Here is a 13,659-nt window from a genome sequence, read left to right as displayed (position 1 = left end):
ATTGTGCTTATCATCATGTACCAGTGGCGGAGCCATCAATATGACGAGGTATGGCAGTCGCCGTACCTGGCCGCTGGCAGATCCCCTCTCCCCCTCGTCATACTCAGTGATGTACGCGAACGAGGAAGAAACGAACGAGGAGGACTGATCGAGCAATAAGATGGATGATGACTGGCTTAGTGATTTAATGATATGCTACACTGAAGATATTTAAAGAATTAAATGATGATATAATCATGAAGCGGTTTCAAGCCTTAAAACATCGAAGAATGAGTCTTCCTCAAACAACTCGTAACAATTAGTGGTTACTGCTTATCCACATATCAATTTAATTTTTGGCATTATCACACTACTGTTATTCATATGAGCATTTTTTTTATCCTTGAGCAGGTACTGCGAAGTATCACTGTTTTCTATGTAAAATTTGGTACCTTTTGGTACCGCTGTTTTAAGTCAGTAGTACCTCCTCAAGAATGAGAAAAAAGCTCTATTCATATGGAATACCATTCACATGATAATTTATAAGTTAATACATTATAGCTTCATTTTATTTTACATGGCCGCGTACAGCTGCATTGCTAAGTTAAATTATCTATCTCGTTTCCACGCGCACATTTCTCGAACTGCTACATGACGTATATTTTACAAAAAAATTTCTATAGGAAAGTTGTTTTAAAAAATCATATTAATCTACTTTCTATTTTTTAATAATCAATAATTAATTAATCATGTACTAATCTATTAGTACTGAAAAAAATCTATTAGTACGTTTTTCAGGATATGTTAACTTAGCATCTCTGAAAAGAACGTGGTCTTAGTAGTATTAAGTTCGCCGGAGGTAAATTTTCGTCCTCCGCCGCTGTCGTGTACAGTCCTCGTGCATATGACTAAGGCCTTGTTTAGTACCCAAAATTTTTTTTTAAAAACATCACATCGAATTTTTGGACACCTAAATAAAGCATTAAACATAGATAAACAAAAAACTAACTGCACAGTTATGTAAAAAATCTTGAGACGAATCTTTTGAGCCTAATTAGTCTATTATTAGCCATAAGTGCTACCGTAACCAACATGTACTAATGACGAATTAATTAGACTTAAAAGATTTGTCTCGCAGTTTATAGGCTAGTCGTGAAATTTATTGTACAGTCCTCACGCATGGGACTTCATTCGTTGATTGGAACTCCCTCCGTCGATAAACACAACGAATTTTAGAGTATTAATATTTTTTTTGATGAGAGAGTATTAATATTTTTTTCTACTACATTCAACCACTCTATTTATCGCTCACTAATAGTTGATGTGAATAACTTGTCACAGGCCATCTATGTAATATCATCTCAAATATAAACTCTGCCAAAAATTTCGGAATCTCTTTTGTTTATGGATAGTTAAAGTAATCCATTCATTCACGAACAAATACATATTTAGTAGGCGGTCTCTCTCTCTTCTTTTTTCTTTTAGGACATTCATAACCCATAACACTGGATGTAGTTTTTATAAACTCCACATCATCAAGAAACTAGTACTAGACACTGCTTTTCCAATACAAACACCACTATTTCATACTTTAATGCTACTTATCTCACATGATATCTTGAATATTGTGTAGAAAACCATGTCTCATGCAAGACATGCTTTTATTCTCTTTCCTCATTTATTTATTTGCCACATCATCTTTTATCGTAGAAGACAACTTATTTAATATATGGACAATATCCTAATCATTAGGTTGGAAATACCCTTACACTGCTAATCTCACTGATGATATTGTCGTGTAAAAACAGCGCAGACAGATTGACAATCAAAAGAGGCATCAAACAAGAAAGATCTGCACTAATCAAATCTGTTATTATACATCGTGCACGTGGCTAATAATTCGGGCAGGACAGTGATGTTTTGCCAGTATTCTCTCTTGCTAACTGAGGCCGTTTAGATTCCAATTTTTTTTAAAGAAGGGTGGGACGTTTAACCAGACGTCAGAAAGAGTTTTTGTATGAATAAAAGAAAAATTTACGACTTGTCTAGAAACCGTAAGACGAATATTTTGAGCCTAATTAATCTGTCATTAGTACAGGTAGGTTACTATAGCACTTATGGCTAATCATGTACTAATTAGGCTCAAAATATTCATCTCACGATTTCGTCCATAACTGTGTAATTAGTTTTTATTTTTATCAATATTTAATGCCCTATTTAGATGACCAAAGATTCGATGTGATATTTTTGGAAAAACTTTTTAGGAACTAAACATGGCCTGTGTGTTTCCCTCCAATTTTTTTAAGTCCCTATCACATCGAATGTTTATACACTAATTGAAAGTATTAAGTATAGACTATTAATAAAACTCATCCCATACTCTATACTATTTCGCGAGACGAATCTATTAAGCCTAATTAGTCTGTGATTAACGAATATGATGCTACAGTAAACATTTGCTAATCGTGGATTAATTAGGCTTAAAAATTATATAATGAAATAACCTTTATTTATGCAATTAGTTTTGTTATTAATCTATATTTAATACTTCTAATTAACGTCCAAACCTCCAATTTTAGGAGCGACATAAAAAATCGCCGAATCCAGCCAGCCACTGAATTCCGTTTTCTTCGGGTCAAAAGATCCAGATTTGCAACACCAGTCCACAAGTTTCTGAACCTCCTGCCTAATTTTTTTTCTTTTACTTATGCGATGATTTTTTCGTGATATATTTGAAAATAGAAGATAATTTATAAATAATATATATATATATTCTTAGTGTTCTAGAAACAAAGCTAGACGGTGAAAAAACAAAAAAACATCTCTGAATTTTAATTCAGATTGAAAATTTTAAAAATGATATTTTTTATAACATTTTAGATAACATCCATAGAAATGAGATCCTCCGCACTAGAGAACAAAATGCAGAGGTGCTACAGAGATGTTATAGTAATTTACATTTGGTATACCTTTAACCACCGAATTAAATTAGATGATACAATTATTTCTACAGTAGTAAAAATGTTTTGTGTTACTGTTACTAGGGTGTTTTGTGCACTGTTTTGTGTTACTGTTTTCCTCACGTGATGCATAGGATCCGAACCCGACATCCATGTGCTTAAAAAGTTTCCCCGCAAGTCGCCAACCCCGCCTTCGTTTCCCGCGCCAAAACTTACCTCACTCCACTCGCTCCACGGCGTCCAAGCATACTACGAAACCACCTTTCATCCCACGCATCAGTCTCACTGATCCATCGATCAACAATGGCGTCGTCGCCACTGCCGGCGTTCACGGTGCGGCGGGGAGAGCCGGTGCTAGTTGCACCGGCGGCGCCGACGCCGCGGGAGGTGAAGGCGCTGTCGGACATCGACGACGGCGAGGGCATGCGGTTCTACAGCTCCGGCATCCACCTGTACCGCAACAACCCGGCCAAGGAAGGGAAAGATCCGGCCATGGTGATCCGGGAGGCGCTGGCCAAGGCGCTCGTCCTGTACTACCCTCTCGCTGGCCGCCTCCGCGAGGAGGCCGGGAGGAAGCTCGTCGTCGAGTGCACCGGCCAGGGCGTCATGTTCGCCGAGGCTGATGCTGACCTCACCGCCGACGACTTCGGTGACGTGCAGAGTCCGCCGTTCCCCTGCTTCGAGCAGTTCATCATCGAGAGCACCACCATCGCCGGCATCGAGCCGGTCATCGACCGCCCCTTGCTCTACTTCCAGGTGACGAGGCTGCGGTGTGGTGGCTTCGTCTTCGGGCAGAGAGTCTGCCACTGCGTGGTGGACGCGCCGGGCGGGATGCAGTTCGAGAAGGCGGTGTGCGAGCTCGCGCGCGGCGCCGACGCGCCGTCGGTGGCGCCTTCGTGGGGGAGGGAGATATTCATGGCGCGGGACCCGCCGCGGCCGTCGTACCCGCACCTCGAGTATCGCGATCCGGTGGGCGGGCCGGACCGGATGCTGTCGACGCCGCCGGAGGACGTGGTGCGCGTCCGGTTCTTCTTCGGGCCACGCGAGATCGCCGGGCTGCGGCAGCACGCACCGGCGAGCATCCGCGGCAGCTGCTCACGGTTCGAGCTCGTGGTGGCGTGCATCTGGCGCAGCCGCACGGCGGCGCTCGGGTACGCGGCCGACGAGGAGGTGCGGCTGTCGTTGGTCGTGAACGCGCGGGGACGCCCCGACGTGCCGCTCCCGGAGGGGTTCTACGGGAACGCGTTCGCCTTCTCCGTAGCGGCGACAACGGCCGGGGAGCTCGGCGGCGGGGACCTCGGGTACGCGCTGGGTCTGGTGAAGAAGGCCAAGTCGGCGGTGACGTACGACTACCTGCAGTCGGTGGCCGACCTGATGGTGGTCGCGGGGCGGCCGCCGTTCGTGATGTCGCGGACGTACCTCGTCTCCGACGTGAGCCACGCCGGGTTCAAGAGCGTGGACTTCGGGTGGGGGGAGGCCGTCTACGGCGGTCCGGCGAAGGTCGGCGAAGGGCCGTTCGTCGGCGTCACCAACTACTTCTCCAGGGCCAAGAACAGCGAGGGTGAGCAGAGCGTCGTCGTGCCAATCTGCTTGCCCAAGGACGCCATGGACAAGTTCCAGCTCGAGGTCCACGCCCTCACCACCGAACTCATCTAGGCGCTCGATTGCTAGCTGTTGCTGCTGTCCAGTGATGCAATTGCAGCTCGTGTGTTCAACTGTTCTCAGTATTTGTCAAGCTGTGTTATACTGTTCTTGTTTCTTCTTGGTTTGGAAAGTATTTAATCAGATTTTTATGGATGTCCAGTAAAATGCATGGAGTATGTACTACGGGAAGGTGGCGATGGTTTGACCGCCTATTTGTAAATAAAAAATAATTTACAAATAGAATCTTTGTATATATATTTTAGTGATTTAAAAGTTAAGACTATAAAATAGATTTCGATGAAAATCTTTAAAATCAACTATAAATTTAAATATTACCTTATAAACATAAACATAACTAAAAAATGAGCCATAATATGTTGACACTGTTCATCGATCAAACGATGCACTCAATGACTCAATGCCGTTGGTACGAGGATACACTCGCCGCGGCAATGTCGTTTTTAGCTGGTTTCCATAGGACGTTTGCTTTCATTGTATGTTTCTGGCGATGTACTGGGGTGAATTCCCTGACCTCTGTCATCTCGTCAATTATATTATCTAGTTTTATAAAAAGGTTTTGTTTGATCATGGATCTCCAGGTTAACTTGCCTGATGTTTTTCTGGTTTGCTTTTATCCTCGTCTTTTTTCTTTTGGTTATAGTTATAAGCTAAATTTAAATTTGAAGTTGATTTATAGTTTTTATTATAATTTATTTTTCAGGCTTGACTTTGATATCGCTAAGAACACGTATATAAAAGTTTTATTCATAAGTTATTTTTTATTTACAAATTTAGAGAAAAATCATGAACTTACTACTTGACATTAAATAAATATTAATGATAAATCGAACCAATCAATGGCGTTTTAGTTAACATGATTACAAGTCGGTTATCACCTTTATTAAGGATGCTAGGATGCGTTTGGTTATAAGGATGAAATTATGAAATGGATTGCGACCGAGTCATCTCATTGTTGATAGTGTTTGGTTTGGTTCATGAAATGAGTTAGGTTGGACCCATCCGGAAATACTTCCTCCGTATGTTGATGGAACTATCCCTTCGATTTAGCCGGACCGTGCGGACCCGGATACGCTGGGTCTGGCGTCGTACAGAGGGGAGGAGGTGAGGGGATCGTAGTAGGGAGTACCTCTGCTGGTCGGCGCCGTCGGGTGGGATGAAGAGCGTAGCAGCCGTTGCCCGGGGGGTGGGGGTTGCCGGGGGCTGTCTTAGTCGGGGCAAGACTCTATCGCGGCCATCGGGGTGGGGGTGAAGAGGGCCGCGCCACCCCGGTGGGGGAGGTGATGAGGGCAGCCGCAGAGCCGCCGCCGGGGGAGGCTGAAGGGGACGGGGCCGCCTGGGTTATTTATTATTATTATTATTATTATTATTATTATTATTATTATTTTGCTGTTTATGCATGTGGCCGTTGGGAAGCAGTTTTTAGCACACGAGTGTAGGTATACCCGTGTGCTTGCATGTCATCTAAATAGTTATAAAAATATGAAAAAATTTGACAAGATAGATTAATACTCCCTTCATATTTTTTTATATGACGCCGTTGACTTTTATGTCCACGTTTGACCATTCGTCTTATTGAAAAAATTATGTAATTATTAATTATTTTGTTATAATATGATTTATTATTATATGAACTTTAAGTATGCATTATAATTTTGTATATTTGGATATAAATTTTGAATAAGACGAATGATCAAACGTAATTTGAAAAGTTAACGGTGTCATACATAAAAATATAGAGAGAGTATGATTTATATCACTCCACAAACATGCAAGTTTAAATTCAACTTCTACAAGTTGTAGCAAAAAAACAAACAAACCTGAAACTAAGTATACGTATATTTATAATTGTTTTTGTTATTTTTGCTACGACTTATAGAAATTGAATTTAAATTTGCATATTGGTGGAGTGATATAACTCAGGTTAAATTATCTTGTCAAATTTTTTATAATTGTTTATGACTATTTAGATGACATGTAAGCAACGAACATACATACACCCGTGTGCTTAAAAAACTGCTTTGTGTGGCCGTCGCATTTGCCCTCAAAATTAGCTGATTTTGTTTTTGCTCTGATGCCGTCGACGGCTCGACGCCGGTGGATGGTTCCACATATGGTTGGCTCTCCTTGTGTAGAGGGATGCAATATTCTGCCGTCATGTAGCAAAGTAGAAAATGTGTTGTTTCTCTGATTTTTGAATTTTTCTGTTGCTCGGATTGAATGGCATACTCAGAGCATGACAAAAAAAATAATTTAGTCCTAACATGTGTTGCGTTGTCCATTCCATGTATTAGTTGTGAAATATCAATTTCATTTATTACTTTTTAAAAAATATATTATTTGTATAAACGTACGATCAATTACTTTATGTTATTCATGTATTAATCCTAGTATCCAATATTTTATTTTGGATATGGTAGTTAACCTCACAAACTCATTGTGAAAAAGTAATCACATTCAAATCTCATATCCATCTCTCGAATAGTCGAACCAAACAAATGTTAGGTTTACTTCATCCCATCACATCCATCCTTATAACCAAACAAAAGAAAGTTTAACTCATCCTCTAACCAAACAGATAAAATAGAACTAACTCATCCTATAAATTAGGGATAGATCCAATCCATCCTACCAAATTCATGAACCAAACATATACTTAACTGATTTCAAATGAATTGGTCTCCTAGCCATGCAAAACCTTGCAAGCTACACCCATAGGTAAGTATACCCTCAAGCACACACACACCAGGGTTTACCTTTCATTTAAGAGTAAAAACCACTTCCTACTGGTTTGCTGAAAACTGATGACTTTCATTCGATTTTGTATGGAAACCAGCTAAAAACATATCGTTTTTTTAGCCGCCGGTGGCCAACGGATTTCATGAAAAAACACATCAATTTTGCTAACCATGCACACCACTACACAATACATATTTGTAGATTGGTGAATGGTGATCCATTGAAGGTATCAACTAGTTATACGGTGTACTTTGGACGCAACATTTAAAGTAATCCATTAATTCATGAACAAATACAGATTCAGTGGGCGGTCTCTTAGGTACACTGCTAATCTCACTGATGATATTGTCGTGTAAAAACAGCGCAGACAGACTGAAAATCAGAAGAGGCATCAAACAAGAGAGATCTGCACTAATATAATCTGTTATTAATTTATTATCACATCATGCACGTGGCAGTAATGAGCGTAGAATTTCTACGTGCGATTCTTGATTACTCACAGCACCGGCTAATAATTCGGGCAGGAAGAACAGTGATGTTTTGCCAGTATTCTCTCTTGCTAACTGAATTCCTTGTTCTTCAGGTCAAAAAGATCCAGATTTGCAACACCACTCCACCACTAGTTTCTAAACCTACACCACATTTTTTTAGTTTTTACTCGTATGTTTATAAGCCAAATTTTTAATTTTTAATCTTATATTTAAAGTTAATTTGGAGGATTTTTTATTATATTTTATTTTTAACATTTGCTTTTGGATATCCAAGATTACGTATATAAAAGTTTTATTTACAAATTATTTTCTATTTATAGATATTTTTTTAGTGAAAAGTCGAAAAGATGACCCACCTAATCTGAGGAGTCGCCCGCCGGTATTAAAATGGCCACCAAACCTCACTTGAAAAGAGACAAAATCAGTGAGACCAATAAAGTTGTTCTTCGAGATCTTTTACGACGGGAACGAAGTGATTTTATGAGTGCAGTTTAGATGAATAAGGTGATGTGAACGGCCGGAATAATAAGAAATGTGCTATATATGATTTATAGCAGCTTGATTACTACTCTTACTACCTAATTAAGGAGCCGTACGTTTATAACTTTAGGCATTCTCTGCTCTTGATTAGTACTTTGCTCTGTAGCTCGGATTAATTCACACAGTAAGAAAGGTGTGGCGTCTTCTCTTGAACAACGAGGAGGTTGGGAGGTAGGAATACCACATTTTATAATTGCAAACCTCGTTACTAAACAAATAGCACTAAAAAAATCACTCTAAACAACATGATACTACTCATATTTAAATTTTAACCTTTGTCTTTTTTATAAAGACTCGTAAACACTCAAAATGATGTTATATTATTGAGGTGTATTACATTTTAAATATAAGTACCCTGATTTAATTTATCCAAGATTGACCATTTAAATATTTTAAAGTTATTAACCGCCAAATTTTTAAATATTTGATCACACTTTTATCCAAAACAAATTATTTTTAACTCATCACGTATGTACCAATATAATTTCAATGCATATATATTGCGTCCATTTTTAAATTCTAATACACTTGTCACCTATTTTACCAAACTCTAATACATTAATTACATCACAGTCTTTCTATAACAATTATAACAATTAGAGAAGGTGAAAATTGAATTCTTTGTGAGAGGAAGAAAACATTTGATTGTTTACCATCAGAAAATAAGACTGACATGGACTTGCATGGGTGAACATGGCACCAAACCAAGTCACCAACCCCGTCTTCGTTTCCCGCGCTATAAAACGCGCCAAAACTTAGCTCACTCCACTCGCGCCACGCATACTACGAAACCACCTTTCATCCATCCCACGCATCACCTGTCTCACTGATCCATCGATCAACAATGGTGTCGTCGCCACTGCCGGCGTTCACGGTGCGGCGGGGAGAGCCGGTGCTAGTTGCACCGGCGGCGCCGACGCCGCGGGAGGTGAAGGCACTGTCGGACATCGACGACGGCGAGGGCATGCGGTTCTACAGCTCCGGCATCCACCTGTACCGCAACAACCCGGCCAAGGAAGGGGAGGATCCGGCCATGGTGATCCGGGAGGCGCTGGCCAAGGCGCTCGTCCCGTACTACCCCCTCGCCGGCCGACTCCGCGAGGACGCCGGGAGGAAGCTCGTCGTCGAGTGCACCGGCCAGGGCGTCATGTTCGCCGAGGCTGATGCTGACCTCACCGCCGACGACTTTGGTGACGTGCAGAGCCCGCCGTTCCCCTGCTTCGAGCAGTTTATCTTGGAGAGCACCACCATCGCCGGTGTCGAGCCGGTCATCGACCGCCCCTTGCTCTACATCCAGGTGACGAGGCTGCGGTGTGGTGGCTTCGTCTTCGGGCAGAGATTCTGCCACTGCGTGGTGGACGCGCCGGGCGGGATGCAGTTCGAGAAGGCGGTGTGCGAGCTCGCGCGCGGCGCCGACACGCCGTCGGTGGCGCCTTCGTGGGGGAGGGAGATGTTCATGGCGCGGGACCCGCCGCGGCCGTCGTACCCGCACCTCGAGTACCGCGAGCCGGCGGGCGGGCCGGACCGGATGCTGTCGACGCCGCCGGAGGACATGGTGCGCGTCACGTTCTTCTTCGGGCCACGCGAGATCGCCGGGCTGCGGCAGCACGCGCCGGCGAGCATCCGCGGCAGCTGCTCACGGTTCGAGCTGGTGGTGGCGTGCATCTGGTGCAGCCGCACGGCGGCGCTCGGATACGCGGCCGGCGAGGAGGTGCGGCTGTCGTTCATCGTGAACGCGCGGGGGCGCCCCGACGTGCCGCTCCCGGAGGGGTTCTACGGGAACGCGTTCGCCTACTCCGTGGCGGCGACGACAGCCGGGGATCTCGCCGGCGGCGACCTCGGGCACGCGCTGGGGCTGGTGAAGAAGGCCAAGTCGGCGGTGACTTACGACTACCTGCAGTCGGTGGCCGACCTGATGGTAGTCGCCGGGCGGCCGCTGTTCGCGCTGTCGCGGACGTACATCGTCTCCGACGTGAGCCACGCCGGGTTCAAGAGCGTGGACTTCGGGTGGGGGGAGGCCGTCTACGGCGGTCCGGCGAAGGGCGGAGAAGGGCCGCTTGTCGGCGTCACCAACTACTTCTCCAGGTCCAAGAACAGCAAGGGTGAGCAGAGCGTCGTCGTGCCAATCTGCTTGCCCAAGGACGCCATGGACAAGTTCCAGCTCGAGGTCCAAGCCCTCACCACCGAACTCATCTAGGCGCTCGCTTGCTGCTGCTGCTGCTGTCCAGTCCAGTGATGCAATTGCAGCTCGTGTGTTCAACTTATCTCTTTTTTTTAAAATAAAAAGTATTTGTCAGTCAAGGTGTGTTATATTGTTCTTGTTTCTTCTTGGTATGGAAAGTATTTAATCAGATTTTTATCGATGTCCAATAAAATGCACGGACTATTATGTACTACGGGAACATGCTGGCACTGTTCATCAATCAGATGAATAGATGATGCAGAAGATGTGTGCTACACGTCAAGGGAGGTGTGAGGATACCCATCCACACCATTTTTTCGTTTATAAATTATGATTATGATTATAACCAAAAAATTAAACTATCAACCTTAATTTTAAAATCAATTTTGGGTTTTGAAGTTATTTTTCAGCATTAAATTTTATATGGTTAAGAATACATATATAAAAAAATTATTTATAAATTATATTTTATCTGTAAATATACCGTTTGATATTTTTCATGAAAAACGAAACAATTACTCCATCGCCCCGGCAATGCCGTTGCCGTAGATCCCTGTGAATCTGTTCCTCTACTGCTGTTTAAGGAGTGTTTAGTCGGTGAAATGAAAATTTTATATGTCACATCAGACGTTTGATCGGATATCGGAAGGGATTTTTGGACACGAATGAAAAAACGAATTTCACGGCTGGCGTGGAAACCGTGTTACGAATCCTTTGAGCTAATTAATCCGTCATTAGCGCATGTAGGTTACTGTAGCACTTATAGCTAATCATGTACTAATTAGACTCAAAAGATTTGTCTCACAATTTCTCACATAACTGTGTAATTAGTTTTTTTGATTTATCTATGTTTAATATTCTATTTAGGTGTCCAAAGATTTAAAAGTAGGTTGATGCCCCTCTGCCACATCCATTCCATTGCATCCTCGGTAGTTGGTACACATGACGAGGATTCGGTCTATGTGGTAATACTAGCGGGGGGCGCGCGCTATGCGCGCGGTACAATGTGAGATCGCAGAGCACCATTTGTAGTAGCAGATGTATATAAAAGAGATGGTTGTATTACATAGGCATACATGGATAGAATTGGGACATAATAGATGATGTTGCATGGTGGATGGTCATAACTATACATAGACATGCTGGTGCACTGCACTACCAATGTGCGTGGTACACAGGCAAAACAGAACGTCTTTGTTTATGTTGGGTACATAGACATGCTGGTTTACTGCATTAATAATGCGAGTGGCATAGAGGGAAAACACAGTCTCTTTGTTCATGTTAGATGCATTTAGAAGATATATATAAGGTATATAGAGGGCGAGCGAGATAGTAACATGGCCATCAGTCAAATCTGGTTTATAGACTAACAGAATAATTTACAGACAGCGAAGGTGTAGTTCCATAGTATATACAGCATTAGCTACACTGGTAGCAATATGTAATAAGTTTGTATGTTGATTAGAGAAGATCTTGGTAGCCTTATACAATATATAGAGGTTTTTAGCAAAATGAAGGATAGGTATAGAGCCCATCCAACAAGGCAGTGGATTTTATACAAAAGGGTAAGATATGTTTGTTCGTTATAATGTCTGTTGTGGTTGACATGATAGGATATAGACAGGGCTCCAAAAGACGTGGCAGATGGTGTTTATCAGGGCTTACTCGCTGCAGTGAAAAATGAGCAGGAACATTACACCCGATGCAAATGGAAAAATGTAGTATGTTATACTAATACCTTGAGTCGGTACCACTCTGTTTGAACAACTTTTTTGCAGCTGGAGCTGGAGATGTAGACCGTGTTCTAATGAAAGAATACCGAGGTCAGCTTTGAATGTACGCAAGGATGCACGTTTGTAATCGATAGAAGAATGGATTCATACCTTTTGTTTGCACTGATTTTCGCTGTTGCAGAGGACTGTGTAGACTGCGCAACATGTAATGGCACAGAGACCTATCTTGCCTTGGTAGGTTAGCATGGGATGGATAGAATGCAGTCGAGGTAAAAGAACCAAGGAAAAATTATTACCTTTGTTCCTGATGCAGACATGGTTGGTGTAGCAGACGATGGATTAGACAGGTGCTTTGCGGTTTTTCGGTCAGGACTATCAGACTTGCAAAAAATGCAGAAACACTGAAATTAGTCTTGTGGATACCAAAAGAAAGTACTTGTTGATTACCAGTGTTCGGGGGGATAATACCTTTGCATCTGTTGATGGTTGGAGCTATGGCGATGGCACTGGATACACTGATACAATATCTTTCCTTTTTTCTAGGCTGACTGAGCTCAGTTTGCTTGTTGGTGTGTTGTCCCCTGTGGAAAGGACTGGGCTTTTCAAGGGGGTTGATGGAAGTTGAGGTACCAGGATAGTTTCTTTCTCATTATCTAATATATGAGAGGGGCTTGTCATTTCGCTAGTTGATGCAGGTGCTTTGAGAGAGGATGTAGAGTCTGCTGATGCACTGGCTGATGGTGACTGGGAGGTACTTGGACAAGTTAGCATCAGTGGAGTAACCAAGGAACTGGAAGACAGCACACTGTTAACCTGCAAGGATTCCTGGTCTCTTCGGAGAGCTTCCTGTGTGTAACTCACATTCCATGTAAAAGATTGATCAGTAAGACGTAAGATTTCATCTGGGATAAAATCTTTGTCTGTTGGGTTTTCTTCAATTAGAGACTCAACAGGTCTACGAATAAGGCGCTGCACTGTTTTGCCAAAGATGATAAAAGTGGTGCTGGTAGTATTATCAGCAGCTATAAGAATAATCTTGTACATATGCAATGAAAGCAATGTGAGCATGAGATATTTACTGAAGCGAGTAACACAGTGAGAGCAAAGTCATAGCCATGAGAAGAATTACCTTGCCACTGGTGTGCCTATACTAAAGCATCCAGTACATCTGTAGCTTGAAACATACGGTTTAGAAGTGCGATAACATATGTCACATAACTTATACCACCAGGAATTCTCACTGCATATTGTCTTAATTGTCACATTGACTATGTACTGAGCTCCCTATAAACCATAGAAGTACTATGAAGAGAGGCTGATCACAACCTGTAGCAATGAAGGCAACAGCATGTAGAGAGAAGAAAATAACCTTG

At 42.7% G+C, this 13,659-nt stretch overlaps 2 protein-coding genes across 2 annotated transcripts; both read left to right on the top strand.

The window, feature by feature from the left end:
- Positions 1-3,139: 3,139 nt before the first annotated feature.
- LOC102714387 (benzyl alcohol O-benzoyltransferase-like) lies at positions 3,140-4,736 on the top strand. The gene has a single exon (XM_040525283.1). The coding sequence runs from the start codon at positions 3,243-3,245 to the stop codon at positions 4,593-4,595; it is 1,353 nt and encodes a 450-aa protein (XP_040381217.1). The 5' UTR covers positions 3,140-3,242; the 3' UTR covers positions 4,596-4,736.
- Positions 4,737-9,154: 4,418 nt separating this feature from the next.
- On the top strand, positions 9,155-10,912 carry LOC102714107 (benzyl alcohol O-benzoyltransferase-like). Its single transcript, XM_040525313.1, has one exon. The coding sequence runs from the start codon at positions 9,216-9,218 to the stop codon at positions 10,566-10,568; it is 1,353 nt and encodes a 450-aa protein (XP_040381247.1). The 5' UTR covers positions 9,155-9,215; the 3' UTR covers positions 10,569-10,912.
- Positions 10,913-13,659: the final 2,747 nt, after the last annotated feature.

This window comes from Oryza brachyantha, chromosome 6 (genome assembly GCF_000231095.2).
Source record: "Oryza brachyantha chromosome 6, ObraRS2, whole genome shotgun sequence".
Classification (NCBI taxonomy): domain Eukaryota; kingdom Viridiplantae; phylum Streptophyta; class Magnoliopsida; order Poales; family Poaceae; genus Oryza; species Oryza brachyantha.
The sequence above is the reverse complement of the archived record's forward strand: the minus strand, read 5'-3'. Positions and strand labels throughout refer to the sequence as shown.